The 20,640-nt window shown below is 50.3% G+C and overlaps 1 protein-coding gene across 15 annotated transcripts in view; it reads right to left on the reverse strand.

Annotated features, from left to right (window-relative positions):
- The window catches only part of rapgef2b (Rap guanine nucleotide exchange factor 2b), a 52,514-nt gene that overhangs the window by 5,160 nt on the left and 26,714 nt on the right, over nucleotides 1-20,640 (reverse strand). For 6 of the 15 annotated variants that reach the window (XM_053878580.1, XM_053878574.1, XM_053878581.1 and 3 more), the window contains 16 exons: nucleotides 20,272-20,439; nucleotides 18,692-18,709; nucleotides 8,715-8,846; nucleotides 5,695-5,872; nucleotides 4,097-4,233; nucleotides 3,210-3,368; nucleotides 2,837-2,989; nucleotides 2,614-2,778; nucleotides 2,407-2,514; nucleotides 2,144-2,347; nucleotides 1,971-2,079; nucleotides 1,635-1,911; nucleotides 1,125-1,282; nucleotides 929-943; nucleotides 522-762; nucleotides 65-448 (listed from right to left, as the gene is read on the reverse strand). In XM_053878580.1, coding sequence (XP_053734555.1) covers nucleotides 65-448; nucleotides 522-762; nucleotides 929-943; nucleotides 1,125-1,282; nucleotides 1,635-1,911; nucleotides 1,971-2,079; nucleotides 2,144-2,347; nucleotides 2,407-2,514; nucleotides 2,614-2,778; nucleotides 2,837-2,989; nucleotides 3,210-3,368; nucleotides 4,097-4,233; nucleotides 5,695-5,872; nucleotides 8,715-8,846; nucleotides 18,692-18,709; nucleotides 20,272-20,439 — 2,606 coding nt within the window. Of the gene's footprint in view, nucleotides 1-64; nucleotides 449-521; nucleotides 763-928; nucleotides 944-1,124; nucleotides 1,283-1,634; nucleotides 1,912-1,970; nucleotides 2,080-2,143; nucleotides 2,348-2,406; nucleotides 2,515-2,613; nucleotides 2,779-2,836; nucleotides 2,990-3,209; nucleotides 3,369-4,096; nucleotides 4,234-5,694; nucleotides 5,873-6,503; nucleotides 8,692-8,714; nucleotides 8,847-14,312; nucleotides 18,645-18,691; nucleotides 18,710-20,271; nucleotides 20,440-20,640 lie in introns of those variants that run through there. The other 9 variants (XM_053878576.1, XM_053878578.1, XM_053878579.1 and 6 more) reach the window with 8 other exon arrangements.

Raw genomic sequence — 20,640 nt, forward strand, 5'->3', positions numbered from 1 at the left:
TCCCCGCTGGACGGAAGCGTCTGCAGAAGGAGCCCAGAAAGACGGCAGGGGCGAACAGGTGTACCTGATGATGGCGAACATGGAGTTGAAGTTCTTGCACTCCCGGCAGTGCAGCGCAATCTTGATGAAGTGCTTCACCGTCTTCATCCTCTTCAGCTGGTTGGGTTCCCGTGTCACCTCGCTGGCCACCCAGAAGGTCTCGTGGTTGATGGCCTCCTCGAAGCGCTTGAGGCTGGCTGAGCCCAATTTGGAGCGGAGCTTAAACAGGTCATCGATGTACTCTGTGGGCTCGATAGCGCAGAAGAGCTCGAAGGCTCTCATGGAGAGCTGGGTGGCCACCTCCACTGTGCTGAGCTGCAACAGCGAGATCTGGGCCTCCCGCAGGAGGTCCTGCGCGTCATCGTCCGAGCAGAGCGTCTCCGTCTCCATGTTGCTCTTCAGGTAGTACCTGAGGGTCAGAGGTCAGGAGGGAGGGTCAGAGGTCAGCTTCAAGTGAAGCAGGTGGCAGGTCTATCTGGTACCGTCCGCTGAGCTGGATCCGGTCGGCAAGCTTGGACAGCTGGTCCGGGAGCCGGCGCTGCTTGATGACCCCCTCGGGGGTGACTGAGACCTCACAGAGGGAGTAGGCCTCGGGGGCGGCGGTCAGCGCGAACTCTCGGATGGCCTGAGCCACCACCTCCTTGGCAGTCGTGTCCTTCCCGATCATGATGTAGCGAGACTGCTGGTCGGCCTTGAAGACCCGCAGGACCTGGTCCGACATGTCTGTGGGGGGATACAGCACATGGTCAGTTCTCACACCAACACTTGAACCTCCCACCACCATAACATTAGCTGGGATCAGTCACCACGGCAGCCAGCAGTTAGTTAGTCTGACATTGTTTAAACAGAAGCAGCCTGCAAAGAGGAGTGCACTGACGGGAGTACTCACTCTGCACCACTGGGACTGGAACACAGAGGGAGAGAGAACCACTTCAATACTCTTGTTTTTCAACACGACCTGATCGTTCGCCACTAGGGTCAACTCTCAAGGTTGTCGTGCTGATCATGTCACACTTGACTGATTGAGCTAAGATAGTCAAACTAAACAGCCACAGAGGTGTGACTGGAGGAGTTGAACTACCAACCCGGCTGGTTGTTGAAGTCCAGGATGCGGTGGTGCGACTGCAGCAGGTCGGGGTTGGACGACGACAGGTTGCCACTGACGGGCAGCGCCGGTGGGATCTGTTTGGACTGCTTCATCCCCACGATGCTGTCGTCCTGCGACTGACCCACGCACACATCGCTATGGCAACGGAGACAAAAAGCAGTTCAGTCGAGCACCGCCAGAGGGCGCAGCAGCTACAGAGAAGTTTTGATTATTTGCTATGACATTTTGAGCAACTTTATAAATTCTCTTTCTGCCATTGAATTCAATTTACAGCAACAAAGGGTGATCAATTCCAGATTACAATGAAGAAAAAAAGCAAAAAAATAGACTGTATAATTAATAGTGAAAAAAAACACCACAAATAAAAAAAAAAAAAAGATCCAGTGAATGAGACAGAGGCGCGTCACCTGCGCTACATCGACAGCGGCTGCTTCAGTCGGACAGAGGCTCTGCAAAGACGCAGGAGCAGGAAGTGAAGGCCTCTTACTTGTACGGCTTTGGAGGGAGGATGCTGGTCAGCGTCTTGTCGAAGATCTTCTTCAGCTTGTTGCGGCCCCCCACGCTGTTGCTCTTGGCCTTCTTGCTGACCTTCTCCAGACCCATCACTTGCTCCACATCCACCGCCAGGTCCGGGATGGAGTACCGGCTGCCCTTCTTGATGTCCCCGATCTTGGGCAGGTGCGGCGCCCCATTCTTCCGGTCATGCTCGTCCTCAATGTCCAGCTCATGGTCCTGTTCGGGTCGGGTCAGCAGCTCCTTGAAAACTGAGGGAGGGGCAGAGGAGTGAGCTGAGGTCACATGATGAGGGGAGCGTGGGTCTCACCGAGCAGGTTGGTCTTCACAGTGATTGACAGGTGAGTGTTGTTCCGCAGGATCTCATTGGCTTTGATGAGCTGAACGTTCTCGAAGTTCTGGCCGTTCACCTCCAGGATCTGCCACAGGAAGTTTACGATCATTCATCTGGATGAGTCACAAATGGTCAAAGTGGACTCGCACCTGATCTCCTCTCTTGAGTCCGGCCTCCGCTGCCTTGCTCGCAGGCTCCACAGCATCGATGAAGACCCTGAAGCCCTTCTCCTGACCACCTAACAGGCTGAAGGCCAGCGGTGCGTCTCTGGAGGGCTTGGTCAGTGTCACCAGACGCGGCTTGGCTTTGGCAGCACAGGCGATGTTCAGCAGCCGCAGGTGGCCACACATTTTCTGTAACACACACCAAGGTCAGCTTGAGGATCACACACAGTCACGTCGTCAAGACTCACCTCCTTCTCCAGGTTGTTCTCAAACTCCTCCAGGAAGTGGGTCATGGCGGGGTCGCCCTCAAAGTCGTTGAAGTGATTGTTGACCCAGAGTAAGACCACCCGAGTGACCTGCAGACGCCACACACGTCATTTAAAAATGGAAACAAAACGTGAAGGTCATGTTAAATAAAGCATGTGGCCACATGAACCTCAGAGACCCGGTCCTACCTTGTCCCTGAGGCTCGGGTCATGGAACCACTCCAGCAGCTTCTTGCCCACCACCATGGGGCTGGAAAGGAAGGTCCGGTAGGTGAGGAGGAAGTCCTCGATGTAGGTGGGGTCCACCACCGAGTGCTCTTCCACCAGGTGCATGGTCAGCCGCTCCGAGGTGCCCTGAGCAGAGATGAGGTCAGAGGTCAGATGTGATCAGCTCACTGAGGCGGCTCCTCACCTTGATGACGATGTGTCCTTTCCTGGTGCCGGTGCGGTCCAGCTCCCGGTGCTCTTTCACCATGACGATCTCACCCTCCTCTTCAACCTTCTGCATGTTTTTCTCCACCTGGTTGAGGATGCAGCAGTAGTCCTGCTGGGCTATACAGACAAACTGGACAGAACAGACCAAACAGAACAGAAAGGAACAGAACCGTCACATCGTTTCCAACTGACAGTTCAAGTAGCGTTAGGAGGAAATACAAGATGGAGAGAAAGGAAGTAAAAGAGGAAGGAAAAGAGAGGGCAAACAAGGCGGGAAAAAAGAAAGACAACTAGAAATATCCAGGAGGAGAGAAGGACATAAAAGTGAGTGATCATGGCTGGTTCCTGACCTGGCAGTCGTCCACTTTGGTCTTCATCACACCCTTCATGTACTCCTTCTCCATGGTGGGCGAAACACCGAAACTGTTCCCCATACAGAGGATCTCAGTCCGGGAATCGTGGTGCGTCACCTCCACAGAGCCGTTGAGGATCACCGACCACGAGTCCAGCTGGAGACCAGCAGAACAGGCATTAGAACAGACATGAGATCAGTGCTCCTCAACAGACAAAGTTACACGTGAGGGGAAACCTTGGATGCAGTTTAAGTAAGACCATGGAGGCTATGCACTTTGATCTTTATGACATCACAAAGCCTGCCACAGAGCGACGGACTGGTCGGTTACAACAAGGTGAAATTATTCTCCTCCGACAGCGCGGCAGAAGGTGAACAAGTGAAAAAGATTTAGTTTTGATCGCGACAACCAAAAATGTCTGATCCATCAGTTATCGGTGCAGAGCAAGCCGTCTTTCATAGAGGTTTAAACATTGTGTTAAACGGGTGATTCAGTGACAGTCAACGCCCCGACTCATCAGTTCTAACTCTCGACCAAACGCTCTCATCTCTGGGTTATTCCAAGTGAATCGCAACCAACAAAAGAAGATTGCCAGGAATTCATTGAAAGCGTTGCGTGTAGACGACAGCCCAGTGAACCTCGAACGCTCAGTGGTGACCGCCGACCTGAGGGCCGGCACTGCTCGCTGCTGAGGTGCATTAGAGAGGATTGTCATCACGACTCCTCAAGAGAGGAAGTGAAGTTGCCACAGGCACCGTAAAGCTCTGACATTCAGGTTTAATAGAGCAGAACAAACAATGAATGGGAGAAGAAAGATTCACTGGTGAGACTGGTGACCTAGGTCACACACACACACACACACACACACACACACACACACACACCTCCTCGCCGTCGTTCAAGACGATGGTTCCGGCTCGTTCCACCACAGCGAAGACCATGACGGCACATAGTTCTCTCCTCACTGACATCGTCATGTTGGCGAATGCCGGCAGCTGATGCATGAACTCCAGGAGTTGTTCTGAGGAGGAGAGCAAGAGGAGCATAGGGGAGGACAGGGACACAAGTGGGGTGAGGATGAGAGGTTACAAGGAAATTGAACAGGGAGGAGGAGAAGGATGATCGAGGGACAGAGGGAGGATGGAGGTGACAGTGGAGGACGAGCAGAAGAAGAGGGAAAAGAAGGTTACATCATCTTCATCATCATCACAACGACCATACAGGACTATCTAATCATCATCAGCACAATGTACAGACTAAAGTCAAACCCATTCTAGAGGAAGTAATCAAGTTGACAAGTCACATGACTAGAGGAAGAAGAAGAAACGGTTTACTCGGAGAAGTGAAAGTGAAGCTCAATTCCCACACTCGTGTAGAAAACAAAGGAGCTGAATTATTCATGGACAGTAAAGTTTAACGAGTTCCTGCTGCTCTTCATCCTCCTCTTCCTCCACTCCGACCCATTTCACTAATTTACTAAAGTGCTTCTTTGAGCTTCACAAGAAGAACAAAGGAGAGGAGACAAGTGGAAGACAAACATGCGGTGATCAAGCAACATTTGACAGAGGAAAAGTTGGAGTGAGGGATGAAGAACAGGAGAGAGGTGAGGAGCAGAGAGAAGGAAGAACTGAGAGGTGTGAAAAGACGAAGAGAGAGAGATAAAAAACAATGAAGAGAAATGAGGGGTAAGAAGGGTGAATCATGGCAGATGGAGAGCTGGATAGCACTGTGACAAAAGGAGAAGAGTTGAGAGGAGACGAGACAGAATGATAGAGGTGGAGGAAGGAAGAGGAAAAGCACAGTGGTTCAAGAAGGATGAACAAAGTCATGTGAAAGTGAAAGGGTAGGATAATGACAGCGAAGACAAAAGAGACATGACAAAGACAAAGAATGAAGAAGAACGATGAAGCGACAAAGGCAAGAAAAAAAAAGGCGATGGAGAGAAACCAAGAAAGACGCACCGGTGGAGAGATGAACAGTGACTTGTTTTCTAAATGCTAGCTATCATTTTATCTCATCATGCTACTTGACTGGGAGGTCACATGACTCTTGCACTACGATGATGGACCAATCAGGTTCAGCTGAGTAAAACCATTTTTCAATTTCATTGTACACTGTACAATGACAATAAAGTATCTATCTATCTGGCCAGTGCCATGATCACACATGCCGGTGCCGTGGCTACCCAGGCCGGTGCTGTGGCCCAGGCAAGCAGGCACTGCCTCGGCACTCAGTGTGAAGCTGAGGCATCACTAAAAGTTTAATATGCTGGGAGAGGTGAGGCGGGGCGCAGAGCCGAGTGACCTAGAAACAGCCGCTGGCAAGAGGGGGAGGGGCGGTGGTGGAGTGAGAGGATTTCAGTCACTGCTGCGCACGTCCTCGCTCCCGGACCAGAGCAGTAGAATCCATAGTCACAGCAGAGAACATGAACATGTGACTGACTACAGAACCAGCGCTCCGACCGTCCAACAGAACCACTCACCGATGTCGTCGTCAGTCCGGTCCATAGGGTCCTTCTCCAGACAGTCCCGGACAATGTCTCGGCTCATCAGTGGGTCCGACGCTCGCTCAATGTCCTCCTCGTCATCGTCCTCCTCAGAGTCCACCGCCGTCTCAGGCAGGCCGCTCAGGTCCATGTCGCCCGGCTCGTTCTCCGTGGCCTGGAACAGGAAGAAGAACACGCTCAGTTGATCGGAGAGTCTGGAGTGGTGACGACTATCTCGAGGACGGGAATGTCTCCAGCAACTCAGCCACATGCCAGCGAACCTGGAGACCTTCATCTCAGAAGGATTTCACTTGCTGATCTATTGTCCAGTCAAGGCTCCTGGACCAGAGGTCAGACACAGATCTCAGCCGATTCAGGATTCAACAAGATGACACTGTGCAGCCTCAACTTAGGGTTTCTGTCCTGTGATCACTCCGACACACAAGTACAACCCTCTCATTTTAAGGTCTCATCTTCAGAGCCATGACCCAGAACCTCCAGGTGAACAGGCGACCCAGCAGCGGGTGAAGCAGCGCGAAGGAAGCAGGTTCAACATGTCAGATGTGTTTAGCTCAGCAAGCGACAGCAGCAGCAGGTCTGACTGACCCAGTTCCTCAGCGTCCTCACCAGCGACAACATCAAACACTGGCATCCGCAAAGCAACCAGCTCATTACCCGTTGACCCACCGCAGCTCACCAGACACAGCTAACAACATTACTTGTGCGCGGGTGATGCGACGCAACAGCTCTGATCACCAGAGAGGTTGCAAGTCCGGTGCTGTTCCGACCTGAACAAAGCTGCTCACCTCAGGGTGACGACCCGCCTCCAGCTTCCGGCCGGATGAAAACGGGACCTTGGCCAGATGACCACAAAGCTCCAGCGCTAGTCGCATCGTCACCTACGCCCAGAACCAGACCCAGGGTTCAGATGCTCCGCTGCCGTCAGTCCCCAAATCCTCACTGTCATTTCTCTGCATCGCCGCGAGCTCGTGCTCATCAATGATTCAGGGCGGCGTCGGAGAGGCGGGAGAAGTGACCGAGGTGGGCGGAGCCCCAAACTGATGGTCACTGCAGCACACACATTTGTATGGTCCACAAAACAACCCAAGCTTAACATGTCTCGGACGACATCAGAGGACATCATTGTCCCGCTACCGACTCATACAGAATACTACTACCACCAGTTCTGCAGTGCATGTGACTCTGCATGACGAAAACTGCATTACTCACTTACTCTCAATAATACTACAACTGTAGCACTACCACAACGAAGGATCACAAACACAACTGTTCTACTTCTTCAAAAAGTGTATGTGGATGACGACAAGTACTACGATATTACAAATGGTACTTTCCCACCATGATACAGTAAATAAAACATGACTACTACACAACTACGACTCCAAACAGGCAGTCAGAACAACAGCTTCGACCATAGAAAACAATACTACTACAGGAGTACCCAGTGTTCCCCCTGCTGTTTGTGTTTGAAGGGTAGGACCCAGCGATCGGTTGACTTTGGCTATGGTGATCACTGTTAATTCTTCCTCAATATCTTCACTTGACCAGCATGTAGCCTCTGACACCGGTACCACCATGGTCCATCTCTCTCTCTTGTGCACGTGCATCTCCACCGTGTCTATGTGTCATATAAATGTGAAGGGTTTTGAGCTGATTTAACAGAGGGACAAGCTAAGGCTGTTCAATAGGAAAGTGAACTGAAACACCACTGACAACACTTCAAACACACCTAGTAATACAGCTGTAGACAATATCACCATAGATAAGAACCATCACCGTCAAATATCTACAACAAACAACAGTTAAGATACCTTAACAATTACCAGTACTACTTCAATAAAGGCCATCAAAAAATGATCACACTCAGGGGCTCCCATGTCAACATGGTCCACTTTCAATTTGAACTGCTGCACTCCTGTTCGCACACATCCGAGTGAGCAGTGGAGCTACAGTGACAAAGTCACTCAACATGGCAACAAGACAGGAGTGAAAGGGTTAAACCAAAACCAGGCAGCAGCTGTTGAGGTGCAGATTCAACCCTACACACTCAAATGAAGCGGTGAACCCATGTGACCTCGCACTGGCGTGACATCAGATGTCTATAAATGTTCAGTCAGCTGGAACCGCTTGAATATTTCATCGCCACTATTCTGGGATCGATGCTGAAGGACTCCAGTCATCTTTAATTCACACTCAAACATGGCCGCCAGAGAGGCGGGCTTCAGGGCTGTCAATCATCACCGCTTTGCTGATTGGAGCTGGAAACCAGGAAGTCACACAGATGGTTTTGTGCTGTTTGAAATACTCAATTTAAAATGAGAAAAGGTGCAAATGTGAAGGTAGAAGTCAAGAAAGCACAAAAGCAAACAGTACAGAATCGAGAAGCAACAAACAATAGGCTGGATTTACAGACATCAGCAGGTGAGTCAGGGAAGCAGCTCAGAGAGAAGTTAACCTGGGAAGGGAGAAGAGTCAGACATGTTTGCACACACACTCACTGGAACACACAAGGTCACACAGCACGCAACAAGAGAAACTGTGGAGAATGATGGGATTCTGGAATGATGCAGAGGCGCGTGCGCACACTCGTCTGCGCGCCACACAGTAAGAGGATGACAGGGTGAGGCTGTAATCACGTCTCAGCAGGACATTAAGAGGATCAGCTGAGGAGAGCTGCAGTCCAGTCCCGTTTGGGCCGTCACACATCAGCTGCTGCCGCAGCATGAGAGTGAGGCCACCGTGCTGAACTTCAACATGCTGACTTGTGTGTGGACGTCATTTTGGATCACTCATGCTCATACCATTTGAAATGTTCAGAAGGTGCTCATGGAACTGGGCTCTCAAGTGGGAGGAACACCCTGAGGTTTGACCTGAAGTCTCATCTCATGACCCTGAGGTCACCGTGCTGCGACAGCCTCTAGGTGAACCACCTGGAGGCTGTTCAGGCATCAGACAGAAGCATGAGGGGAGGGTGTCATGGTGAGATGGGGTCATACCTGGTAAATGTCTGACAGGCTGCTGCTTCCGGAGTCGCTGGTGATGCTACATCCTGAGTGGCTGGACGAGACGTGGGTCACCTGTGGGTGCAGGCCGTCGGCCAGGTGAATTCTGCTGAAGTCTGCGGGAAGCTGCGCACACACGACACACACTGGGTCAGTTTCAGCCACGCACACACCTGGTCGCTCACACACACACACGGCAGGTATCTTCTCACACACAGTAGCTACTGTATCGGATGGACGCGGCTCACACAGACTATATGAACAACATTACAGCCGATACAAATGTACTAATATATAAATAAGCGTCAACAAAATGCACCTCAGTCTTTATTTTCCAAGACTTAAAAGTGAAAATGGGAGGGGCTAAAAGAGGAGCTCAGGTCTAGGAGACAACATGAGAGAGGCAGCGTCGTGCTGGAGGATCTCTCTGTCAGTTCTTGGACAGCAGCAGAGGAAACTCCCTCATCAAAGTTCTGGGCTCCAAAAGCAACTTGAGGAAAAACGAAGGCCAATTTGTTCTGAATAATAACCAGGAAAACTGCAGCAATTAGAAAGCTCAGATTCAGCTCTCTGCGTGTGTGTGTGTGTGTGTGTGTGTGTGTGTGTGTGTTCTTGTCTCAAGCATCCCCACAGGAGCTAATAACCTACAACTCATATGTTTAAATAATCTGAGAAACTGGAGCAGGAACAGAAATAACCATCCCAGCTTCATTTCAGGGTCACGGCTCACAAGCTTTCCAGCATTTCCACGATAGTATGAGAACATGGTCTCGTCCCACCGTTGCCATGACAACAGCTAACGTGGATCAGCAATAGGACAGTCCTTGCAGTTAAGCGCTCGTTTAACCACGAAGACATCTCGCTGAAGAGAGTGAAACTGACATCAAGACAAATGTCAGACACTTGGTGAGTGTGTCCCAGTTACTCCACGTCTGAAGAGTAAACACGCCTTGAAGCAATATGTCTGACAAGAGACGCGTAATGAGAGGGACGAGGAAGAGTGAAGATGAGGAGTAGAGAAAAAACAGCTGAGTGTTCAGGGTCAGTCAGCAGAATGGACAGAGAAGAAGCAAGTGCAGCAGGGTGGAGTGTGATGTCAGGGAGAAGCTCAACAGGACAGTAGACTCACTGCCATGAAGTTCAGACTCAGGGGGATGAATCAGAAGAGTCAGAGATGTGGAGGTCATCACTGGGAATAAGGACAGGCTCAGAAATGAGACTATCATAGGGACATGAGACATTTGAAGACCAAGTTAGGGAGGAGAGACAGTGTTGACCCAAGAATGTTGGAGATGGAGGAGAGGAAGACCAGCGAGGTTCATGATGAGGATGATGGCAACTTGTGGTGGACAAAAAAAGAAGTAGAAACAGGTTTTTGGGAGCCCAACTGGAGTCTGATCTGGTTCAGTTTGTTTGGTTGGTTCTAATGGAGTGTGTTCCTCACACACATGTGCAGCCTCACAGGGTGAATTATGAATTTCATCAAAAAGCTGAATCTGGTTCACGAGGTCGAGCGGTGTGAATATTTCATGGGCCAATGTTTTATTTACTCTTTTATATGTGATACTCAGTAGGAGGGTGGGGGCGCTAGAGGGGCCCACATCTGGAATCTCAATATTTCATATGGTGGCGGAGGAATCCTACAAACAAATCCAAAGATGATAACAAAGAGACACAAGTGCTGCTCAATCCAACTGTTCAAGAACAACACAGTCAAGAGAGATTTCATTTTCAGTCAAATAGTTCACAAACTGTAACAATATTTGTCACAAAAAATATCTACAGAAAAGTCTTCCTGAAGCATCAAGACACAGAAGAAACAAACATAGATTTCAAGCTGAGAAACAAAGTCAATTCTTTCGCGGAAAGATAAAACAGCTAGTGTTTTGGGAAAAGTGACCGTTATCACAGCAGTTTTAAACCAGAGCGCTGTGACGGCGACGATGAAGAGCGCCGGCAGATCATCTGCTCCAGCGGTGACGACGAGGTAACTAATCACGTTACAGGATAATTAGAACTGGAACAATCTTAATTAAAGATTGATCCGAGACTCCAGCGGGAGACTCTCCTGCGGCTGCCAGCTGTGATGACATCACCACTTCAGAGAGCTAGAGAAGGACGGCAGGCCTGACCACTGCAGAGGTCACCTGAGGTCGCCATCAGCGGGTCAAGTGCCAGCTGTCTCATCAAGACTGTGTGGACCCAGTCTGGGAGGAAACCTGTGAAGAAAAAAAAAACACCTCTACCGGGGTAAAATCGACTCAGCTAAAAAAAAAAAAACTACAACCTGTAGTGTCAATAAAATCAACACACAACAGCATAATCTGAGCCACTTTGCAGCACAACTGAGCGGGTGACAGTGAGCTGTGAAGACGTTCACAGGGAGTGCGAGTCTTAGTCACTCAAGAGTGAACGAAAAGCTGACGGAAAACGGTAGGTATATGCTTCACACGAAAGGTTAGAGGAAGGTACATGTCTGTGCACTCTAGCACACACTAGTGTCTATCAACTGAATGCTGCAGTGAGCAAGGTCGGGTCTCTGACTGGCGACCGTGTTCTTTCAGAGCTGGACTCTTTGCCAGACACACCACACAGACCAAGCCAGTGTGCAAGTCTGGAGGTCACAGTTCAGTCCTAACATGCTGGACCTACAGGAAGTCATGGCGCTGCATGTTTGCATGATGAAAGTGGCTCACATACTGCTATAGTGGCTCCTCACTGACATCTCCAGCTTCAAGTAAGTATCAAATTCTTCACTGTCAGAGGAACCACATCAGCCCCAGAGGTAGGTTCCAAAACATCTGGACTGAATGTGGCTTCGTTTTATGATGTGCAGATCTTCACTCTCACTCCCTTCCAGCAGCTTCTATTACTTCTATTACGTCAACAGTGACAGCGACAATGAAGAGAGGCTCCAGCAGCTGCTAAGCTGACACTACACAGCGACCCCTCCCACGGAGAGGGAGAGATAAAGGCAGGCTGGGGGGAGGGTGAGAGGATAATAAACACTTAATCCTTGCCTCCCATCATTTAGGTCAGCGCTTTGTTGGTCAATCAGCTCGGACCCTGGCTCTGTGGCCGCTCCGGGCACTTCGGCCCCTGACACTGATCAACTCGACATTCACCTCATTGATCTGCTGTGTTTTGAGCATGAGCATGTTGATGCTGCCTGGTGTCGGGGGTTGTACCTGCTCCTGCACGGCCAGGCTTAAGCTTCGCTCAGAGAGTCGGGGCCACGACACGCGAGCAGATGTGCCGCTCCCTAAATTACACTGCAGACCTAATGACCTAGATTGGAGTGCCGCGAGCGCTGGCTGGTGCTCAATCGCTTTATGTGAATCTGTAACGCTGGAGGGGTGAGGAGGACGAGAAGCCTCTGAGCATGGAGGCGAGTGAGAGAACCACCTTCACTCCGTTACTGTCAACATAGCAAAACAACCAGGTGTCACCAGACCGGCCTGTGACCCGCAGCCACAGGGTTCAGACTACTGAACAGATTTGTGGATTTAAAACTTTCACTGAGACATTTCCCAATATCCTGGCTTTAAGGAGACCTACATGCTCTCCTCCTCCAGCGGGAGTTTAGAGAGGAGGACAAGCAGACCTGACAGAGGCCACTGGTCCATTCATGACCATTAAACTAGCCTTTGTTCTCCACAATCCAGTGAACTCTTTAGAATCCCTGAAGTTCACCGGATCAGCAACAAATCAGCCTCTTCGGTTTCACTTTAGTGACCAAACAACGGGCCGGTTGCGATGAGACATGCAGGGATATGAATGTGAGGCAACATCACAGCTAAATATTTTGAGTCGAATAAACATTGTCTTATCTTTTTAAATAAGACCACTGCGGCATGTTAGAGTTGCTGAGAGCTATCACAAATAAGGACATTTTAAGATCCAAACTTAAAAACAGTTCAGGCATGAGCTCAGGAGGAGCAGAAGAGTGACACAAGGAATCAAGAGTTTCTGTTGACTATTCCAGTGGGCTTCGTTCACATCACATATCACCATCAGCCCAAATATATCAGGTACGGATGGAAGAGCGCACAACCAAGCCCTCACCGTATCAGACGTCTACACCGGGGGCCCGAGCAAGACAGATGTGGAGCCCTCTGCTGTCTCCATCCGTCATTATAATCTATACTAACTCTGGGAGAATCAGGCCGTCAACAGTCAACATGCTCGACAGGAAGCTTCAGAGTGACAATGTCATAGACATAATAATCTGAATGATGCCCATCTCTGTCTTTACACTTCTGAGCAACAGACGAATTCACTGAACCATGAGAGGTGAAAAAGTTCCTCTTGCCAGCAAGATGATATTTTCAACTGTTCAAATTATGAAAAGGTGTGACTCCCTCATCACGACTGGTTCCCCACGCACCTCCGAGGGTCAGATTCAGCTTCATCTCATTTCATTATGACGTCTTATCTTGAACGGTCTATAAAAGCGCTGTAAATCAACGAGTGCCAACAATAATTCGGCTATAAAAGTGAGAGTCGCAGCCCGGAGGAGGTAAAAGATGGTGACGCCTGGCGGTTGCCATGGAGACGCAGTTACTGTAATAAGATGGTGTGGCGGCTGTTTGCCTTCGCTCGTGATGACTTTCCAGCTGGGACGATGAATATTTGCACAAGACGCCATTACTATGCTAACGAGAGTGAGAGGGCGAAGATAAGGAGATAAAGTGAGAGCAAACAGAATCAGCGCTGAACAAACCAAACTCAATTACACCAGTTTAATCCTGGGAGGCGCCGGTCAACAAGGCGGCCACTGACCACGGGGGCGGCACACGAGAAGTACTGAGAAGCTCATCAGGCCTGCAGCTACATGAGCAGCGAGCTAACGTCAACCAAGCTAAAAACACTGGCGCTTCACAGGCCAAGGTTCGGACAAAGGTGAAGTCAGCGGCTGCACAGTTCGCTCTGCCACGTCATCCAAACATTTATCAAGGGTAAAACTGAACACTGAACTCTGTCACCGCATGAGCAAGAGCGTGAGACAGAACACCAGCGGCAACATTGCCAGAGAAGGTAAAATTGGCAGGTCATTGTATCACTGTGTATAGCTGTGGCGGAGATCAGCGTTTGGACTGACACCTACTGAGGTGAACTGAACTGGACCTGAGGTGTGTCACACATCTTCTCTGAAACACGGATTCTAGGTGTGTCACTGATTTTGGATTAGTTTCCTCCACTCATTCCAGATGAGAGTGATTTCATTTGGAATTGTCATGGTCACTGCGTGTGTTAATATTGACTGACACCGGTTAGTAGTGAGTGCTCGTGTTCGCGAGTGTGCGAGTGTCGGGGTTCAAGTGCAGACGAGTTCAGCACCGCGGACAGCGTCCGTACGTCACATCTGGACCATAAACGGCTCTTATTTATGGTCGGCAGGGTGAACCAGTGTTGCGTTCACTGTCCGCTAACGACCTCGTTAAAGTGAGCGTGATGGCGGCTGATCGATGGACCTGGAGGCCGCGGGATCGGCTCCCGACGTGGACACACGCGCACATGGCGGCAGTTAACACACTGACACACATCTGGAACGACACGGAGCGCGACCGAAGAAGCGAAGACGCCACTCACCGAGGGTTTCTCTTGCTGGCTCTGGACTCCATTGGTGTCCGACGCTGACGCTAACGGCTTCATGGTGACGGAGGCTCCGCCGGGTTAGCATTCCGGATCTAGGCGGCAGGAAAGACCCCCATCGTCGGCGCACCGCCGCCCGGCCCCTCTCCCCTCCCCGCGGCTCGACAGCTGCGAGACGCTCCGCTGCTGCGAGCCCCGAAATCCGCGAAAAAAAAAAAAAACAACAAGCGGCTCACGAGCAGACACGAGCCCGGCTGCCGGGTCCGGTTCTCCCCCCCGAACCTCTCTCGGACATGTCGGGACTCAGAAGCGCAGAAATGGCTGACGCCGGAGTGAAAACGCCTTCATGCACCATTAGACGCGGAGCGGCGGCGGTGATGGAGCCAGAGGTTTGTTTGGAGCAGGAGGATGTGTGTCAGGGGTGGAGGAGGGGGAGGGAGCTGCTGCTGCCGAGGAGGAGGAGGAGGGGGAGAGGAAGGGCCCCCTTCCTGCCTGATAGTGACGGCGGTTTAACGCCCCCCAGCAGAGAGAAGAGGTCCAGTTCTGGTGACGTCACAGTCCAGTTTTTTTGTTTTTTTTTTTTTTTTACAGTGGATACCAGACAAGGAGTCGAGTTCTGACTTCCTTCGCACGAGTTATTTGCATGTGTTGCTGCAGAAATAAAAGAACTCTGCTTTGGTCTCCAGTCGCTGAACTTCCCTGCCCTCAGCTTCCCTCAGTGTCCTGGTGGCCTTCACAGTCACAGTCAAGTTCTTGCTCACAGCTACGTTTGAAATCGTTCGCGCATTTAATGTGAGCTTGTTTCTGATGGTTGAAGACCTCATTCCATTCTGACTGAAACCATCCACCTCCGGTCTCTCTCTTCACCTCCATAAATCAGCTCAATTGCTCATGAGTCAATTCAAAATCTGCCTTTATGAGTCACATCATCACACAACACACAAAAAAGATTGACACTCTACAACAAAACAACAAGAAACTCAAAAATTCCCAATGCTAACACACTACAGTCACTCACACAGAAAACAACCCGCAATGCAAGGTTCACTTGCACTTTCTATGGAAGCTTTCCCATTCAGGCTGCAGAGTGATCTCTAGGAGGCATAAAACTCTTGGAAGCCGGTGACATAGAAATGTTCGATTCAATGATACTTCAAGCACAAAGTCACATTTAGAAACCGTCTCATCTCCGTTGCCTTACATTTCCAGCTGTGACCACCAGCTCATCCATTTTGTCGTCACTCTAAATCGACTGAACACCTCACACCTGTGTGAGGCTTCACACTCATCAGACCCATGAGCAGAAACACAAACTCGAGTTATTGCTTCAGTGTGAGGTCATTTTCATTTTTGGTAATTTATATTAGTTGTGGTGGCTCGTCACCAGGTGTCTCACAGATGAGATTCATTAGACCCACTAAACAAACTCACAACCAATGAGGCAACAACAACAACAACGGTATTCTGAAATCTACATTCTTCAGATCAGGTTCATCAGCGGGTATCATAAAATGCCACCAAGTCCATCGTCCCTCAGGTGACCTGACAGATGATAAAGATGAACAAAGAGGAAACTTATTTAGTCCTGTAGACAAACCAAAGACACGAGAGAAGGACAGGAGCTTCCTGGGTGACAGCAATGGCTGCAGTAGAAATGAGACCGGTGCTTCGATGTTAAATCACAGTCGTGTGGACGCAGCCGGTTGCAGGCTCAACACCTGCACAGGTCGAGGGCTCTCATCATCAAAGCAACATCAAACACATTTGCAAAAGTGGGTCAAATCACATCGCTGTCAATCACAGCCGCGGTGGAAGGTTGGAGAGAAGAGGTGACGGTCAGCCATCAGAGCAGGCTGGAGGCGGTTACCATGGTGACTAATGAGATGGAAGCGCTCCTCTTCGGAGAGGATGAGACAGAAGACGAGTTCATCAGGGAAGACAGAGGGATGAAGACAATGATGTCACTCTGTCACTCAGCTGTGGAGCCATGGCAACGACACCCCCCACCACTTTACACACAGCAGCCTCCAGGGCTTCAGTTGCCTAGGTAACCCAGACAGCGAGACACAGCGCAGCGGAGGAGGGAGGGGGAGTTTAAAATAAGCAGTGATTGCACTTCACCTTCGCTCAGCTGGTGTGTGTGTTTGTGTGTGAGATATTCAAATGACAGCATGTGAAGCGACAGAGCGAGCGCACATGAAAAACAAAGAGGTGAAAAGAGCAAAGGAGACAATGGAGGTGCCGATATCAGTTGCTAACTCCACGTCTGCAGACACTGACACTAGTTTCCACAAAAAACACTACATCACCTGCACAGAGGAGACCAGAGGAGGAAATGACAGTCATAAGTAGTCTAAAAATACAGTTTCCACTAAACAAGTGTGGCACATTTATAAAGAGCCATCAGATGAATGAATAGCTGCACAAACTGAAGCTAAATCACAGCCCTCAGTTGTGCAGCGGATAAACACATTAGAAATTTCTATCGACAATTATTAAAACAAACTACATATTTTCATATTTGAGAGAATAATTTAAAGACTGAATGATAAGATAAATAGCCATTTAAACATGAACAAAGACAAAATGATCGGACCACAGCTCAAACACATTTATCGACAGCAGTTTTGAAACTCTGATATGGAAATGAGAAACTCACATTTTAACCCAACATCCCATCTAAACAACAAAGAGTGTGTCGGTGGAGCGGCGCCAGAGCCAGCGGGGGAGGTGAGTGGGAGGTTTGGGTTGGGGGGGGGGGTTTAGGCTGAGGGCATGACATCATCACTGGAGCCCTCCAACCATGATGTAATGCAGCAAAACAACAACAAAAGCTCAGGTGCGTCTACAGCACCATCATTAGTATCCTGGCAATGTCCCCGGGGGGAGGGGCCATCACTGGCATCATTACATCACCACGGCCACCGGCTCCCGTCTGGGGACCCTCACCTCCCCCCACCACTAGTTTATCGCCCGCCTCCTCAAGACCAATGAGCCAATGAATCACATTTCTACTAGTGATGCTAAAAGCCCAAGGTGTGTGTGTGTATGTATATGTTCACGCAATGGTGGAACCTATTTCATCCTTCACACAAACACAAGTTAAATCAAATCTGTGAGGATAAATTGCTGATGACTGGACTCATCAGATGATGTCAGATTCAGAGGACTGAACACTCTCTAGCACTGCCTCAAGCCCCACCTTTCTCCCTGCCTCTCCAACATGCGCTCCAGCCAACTCACTTCCCTCATATTTGCTCTGAATTGAAAGTTTCAGCTGCAATTTTGGGACGCCAGGCAGATTTCTGGACAGCAAGCTACCGCACCAGAGTCCACGCCAGAGAACACACCTCAAGCATTCAAGTGTCGATGCAAAGGTTTAGGACCAGGAGGGAAAGGAGGCTGCACATCCTGAGGAAACCACAGTTTAATCAGATTGATGATCAGGAGTGACAACAAACGCTCTCTGACATCAGTGTTGTGCGTAGCATGGCGTTTCTGCACCGGCTCATTAGCGCCAAAACAAATGTCATCTGTCGAGGATCTCAGGGGAAACACACAGCTGGAGAATGTCACAATGGACATGAAAGAGCATTAAATGTCAGCGTCCTGGTGGAGGGAGCGTTCCAGCTCAGGAGCAACACTGTGTGGCCTCAGAAGGTCCGGGTGGATCCAGAGCTGGATATTCCACTCGCACACGTTCAGTCTTTTCTCTTTGAGTTGCAGGTTTGTTACAAAGGCTGCATCTAAAAATAGCAACTCAGGTGGCTGCAGCTCTGCGCTTTCTCTGAGCTGCCGTCCCGCTGTGACCCCACAGTCGGGCGGTCCAGTCCAAGTGCTCCTTTACCTCTTTCCCTTGCTCACTCTTCACTATCCTCCTCATGCTCTTCCTGGCTCTGTCTTGCCCCACATCTCGCCGCTCTCTCATTAGCTGGCTCCAGCACTGGCTGCTCTCTGTGCATGTTTTTGTTCATCACAGGTAACTTTGTTCTCCAGTGGGAAGCTGAAGTTTCACCAACCACTGACGTCACCAAGAGGGTGGGGCTAATCAAACGTGTCTGATTGGTCAGAGTGAAAAGTCCGAAGTACGAGAAAGCACGAAGACAGATGTTGGGTGTGTGAACCCCTGGATCTGTCCTGCTGCCCAGAGAAGAGCCGCTCACTACTGATCTGTAAAGATCTTGTGGAAGTCACACAATACAAACCAGCATCAGACAGTAAGTTCACAGACGAGACAATTGCTGATCAGCACCATTATCTCAGAGCGACAGGAGGCTCCGGTGTGTGTCAGGGAGACGGGGGAGGAAGCTACACAGGACGTTTACCGGAGGAGCACTCAGATTCTACAGGTGTAAAAATAGGCGCAGAGATGGTACCTGAGGTTTGCAGCATTCCTGAGAGCCCCGATTAGGAGCGAGCGGTGAGGAGAAGAGAAGATGAAAGTGATCAGACACACCAACAGCAGAACAAGCCTGAGGAGAACACGAGGTGAGACAGAAACAGACGGCTGCGAGGGGGAAGTGAGACAATGATCTGGAGGTGAGAGAAAACGCTTCACACTCGAGGCTCAGCATCACTGCTCCCAGGAAACCTGACAAAGTCAGCCATCAACAGCGAGCTTCAAACCGCCCAGAGCAAGGCGCACCGTGCCGAGCCTGCCGCGCGTGACAGAAACCACCCGCTGTCATTTCTGAAGTTCATGGCCTCACTTCCAGCGTGAGAACAACAAACTGTCAGCAGAGAATGGAAGTCAATATTCAGAGTCTGGATCACACCCCTGGACCTTGAGCAGGGTCCAGGGTAACATGCGTCACCGGGCCTGGTGCAGCACCTCATGAGCAGGTTTCACATCAACATCCACAATTTTCTTCAGTCGACCGTGTGACACTGCAGAACACACATCAGCACATCGTGACTTTTAAACTGGAGAAGTAAAACCGCCGCTCACTCATCCACATGTCAGCAGCAGCTGCTCATTATGTAACCGAGAGAATCTGAATTCAAAATCGTCTCCTCTTCTGGCTGTCTGCAGCTCACAGATGTTTATGTAACTGGACTTTGAGTGACTTAAGCCGCGAGAAGATTCACTCTCCTTGCAAGCGTTTCTCACTTCCTGAATCCGCTGCGGCGACAGGAGAGTCGGAGAAGTGTCGGTCAGGGAGAATATCCCAGATTAGCTTGTCATCTTAAAAGGCAGCAGCTTGGTCGTGTCAGCCGCTGCTGCGGTGCCACTCGAGCGTGGCCCATCTGGGACCGCTGGTTGCTATGGCGACTGCTCCATCCTTCCCACAGGAACCATTCCAAGAGACGGACGACCATGAGAAAGTTCAGTGCAGTCCATCCAAGACAGCGGGGCTAAATTTAGAAAGAGGGGTGCGGCTGGAAGGAGTGTGGGTTAGGGGGGGCATTCGCGTGATCCTGCACTGGCTCCCCAGTGTCTGACAGGAGCCTGCAGGAACGTAGAGAAACTGCAACTGATGGGTGTAGAAACTGGGCTGGTCCAAGGTGGTGAGGAATGTAGATCTCTCTGGTTCAGCTCCTTTCACATCGCTACAGTGGTCCCTGCACTTGTCAAGATGAGCCAACACTCCTTTCCTGCTGGTCATTCCTTCCAGAGTCACTTGCTGCTCTGGAGGAGGAGCTAACAAGCACTTTGCTGACGACAAAACCATCAACATAGGAGCAGGAGAAAAAACAAAAGCAAGCCTTCCACAAAGAACATGCAGAACACATGCTGGATCACTATGGCCACCCCTCAGACAGATGTTGGGGTCCATGCCGGACCGATGCACAAAACAACACTGTGGCAAGAGAAACCAGCAGCCGACAGTATCCACTGCGATCCAGAGGCAGGAAGAAAACAACAAGGGCAGCAGAACCGTAACACCCAGGAGCAGCAGCAGCAGCACAGCAACTCCATTACGGGACCGGCCCAACAAGCTGGAACGCCACTCACCGTGTGGTAACCTCGGGCCACTGGTGGCTTCCCAGACGGATACGGGTCCACGGTGTCGATGATGGTTTGACGCTCCCCTTTCTGGTTGATCTTCCGAAAGCGCCGGCGGGACTGTCGGTGGGAGGCTTGTCGCTGGAAGTACTCCTCATTTTCGTCCATATAGTCCACCTGCGAGTGAGGAGGAGGAGAGTTAGTGTGTGTGTGTGAGTGTCACTTCATTCACATGCTTCCTTACTGTTAGTCCCGCCCACGTCTACCACGCCACTCTGGTTCCTCATTCTGGCTCTTGCTAATGTTGTCATGCTAAAATAGACTGTGTGTGTGGAGAACAAGCGGTGTCGATCAGCAGAGATGGTGACTGACAGGCTC

Source organism: Synchiropus splendidus, chromosome 11, assembly GCF_027744825.2.
Source record: "Synchiropus splendidus isolate RoL2022-P1 chromosome 11, RoL_Sspl_1.0, whole genome shotgun sequence".
In the NCBI taxonomy this organism is placed as follows: Eukaryota; Metazoa; Chordata; class Actinopteri; order Syngnathiformes; family Callionymidae; genus Synchiropus; species Synchiropus splendidus.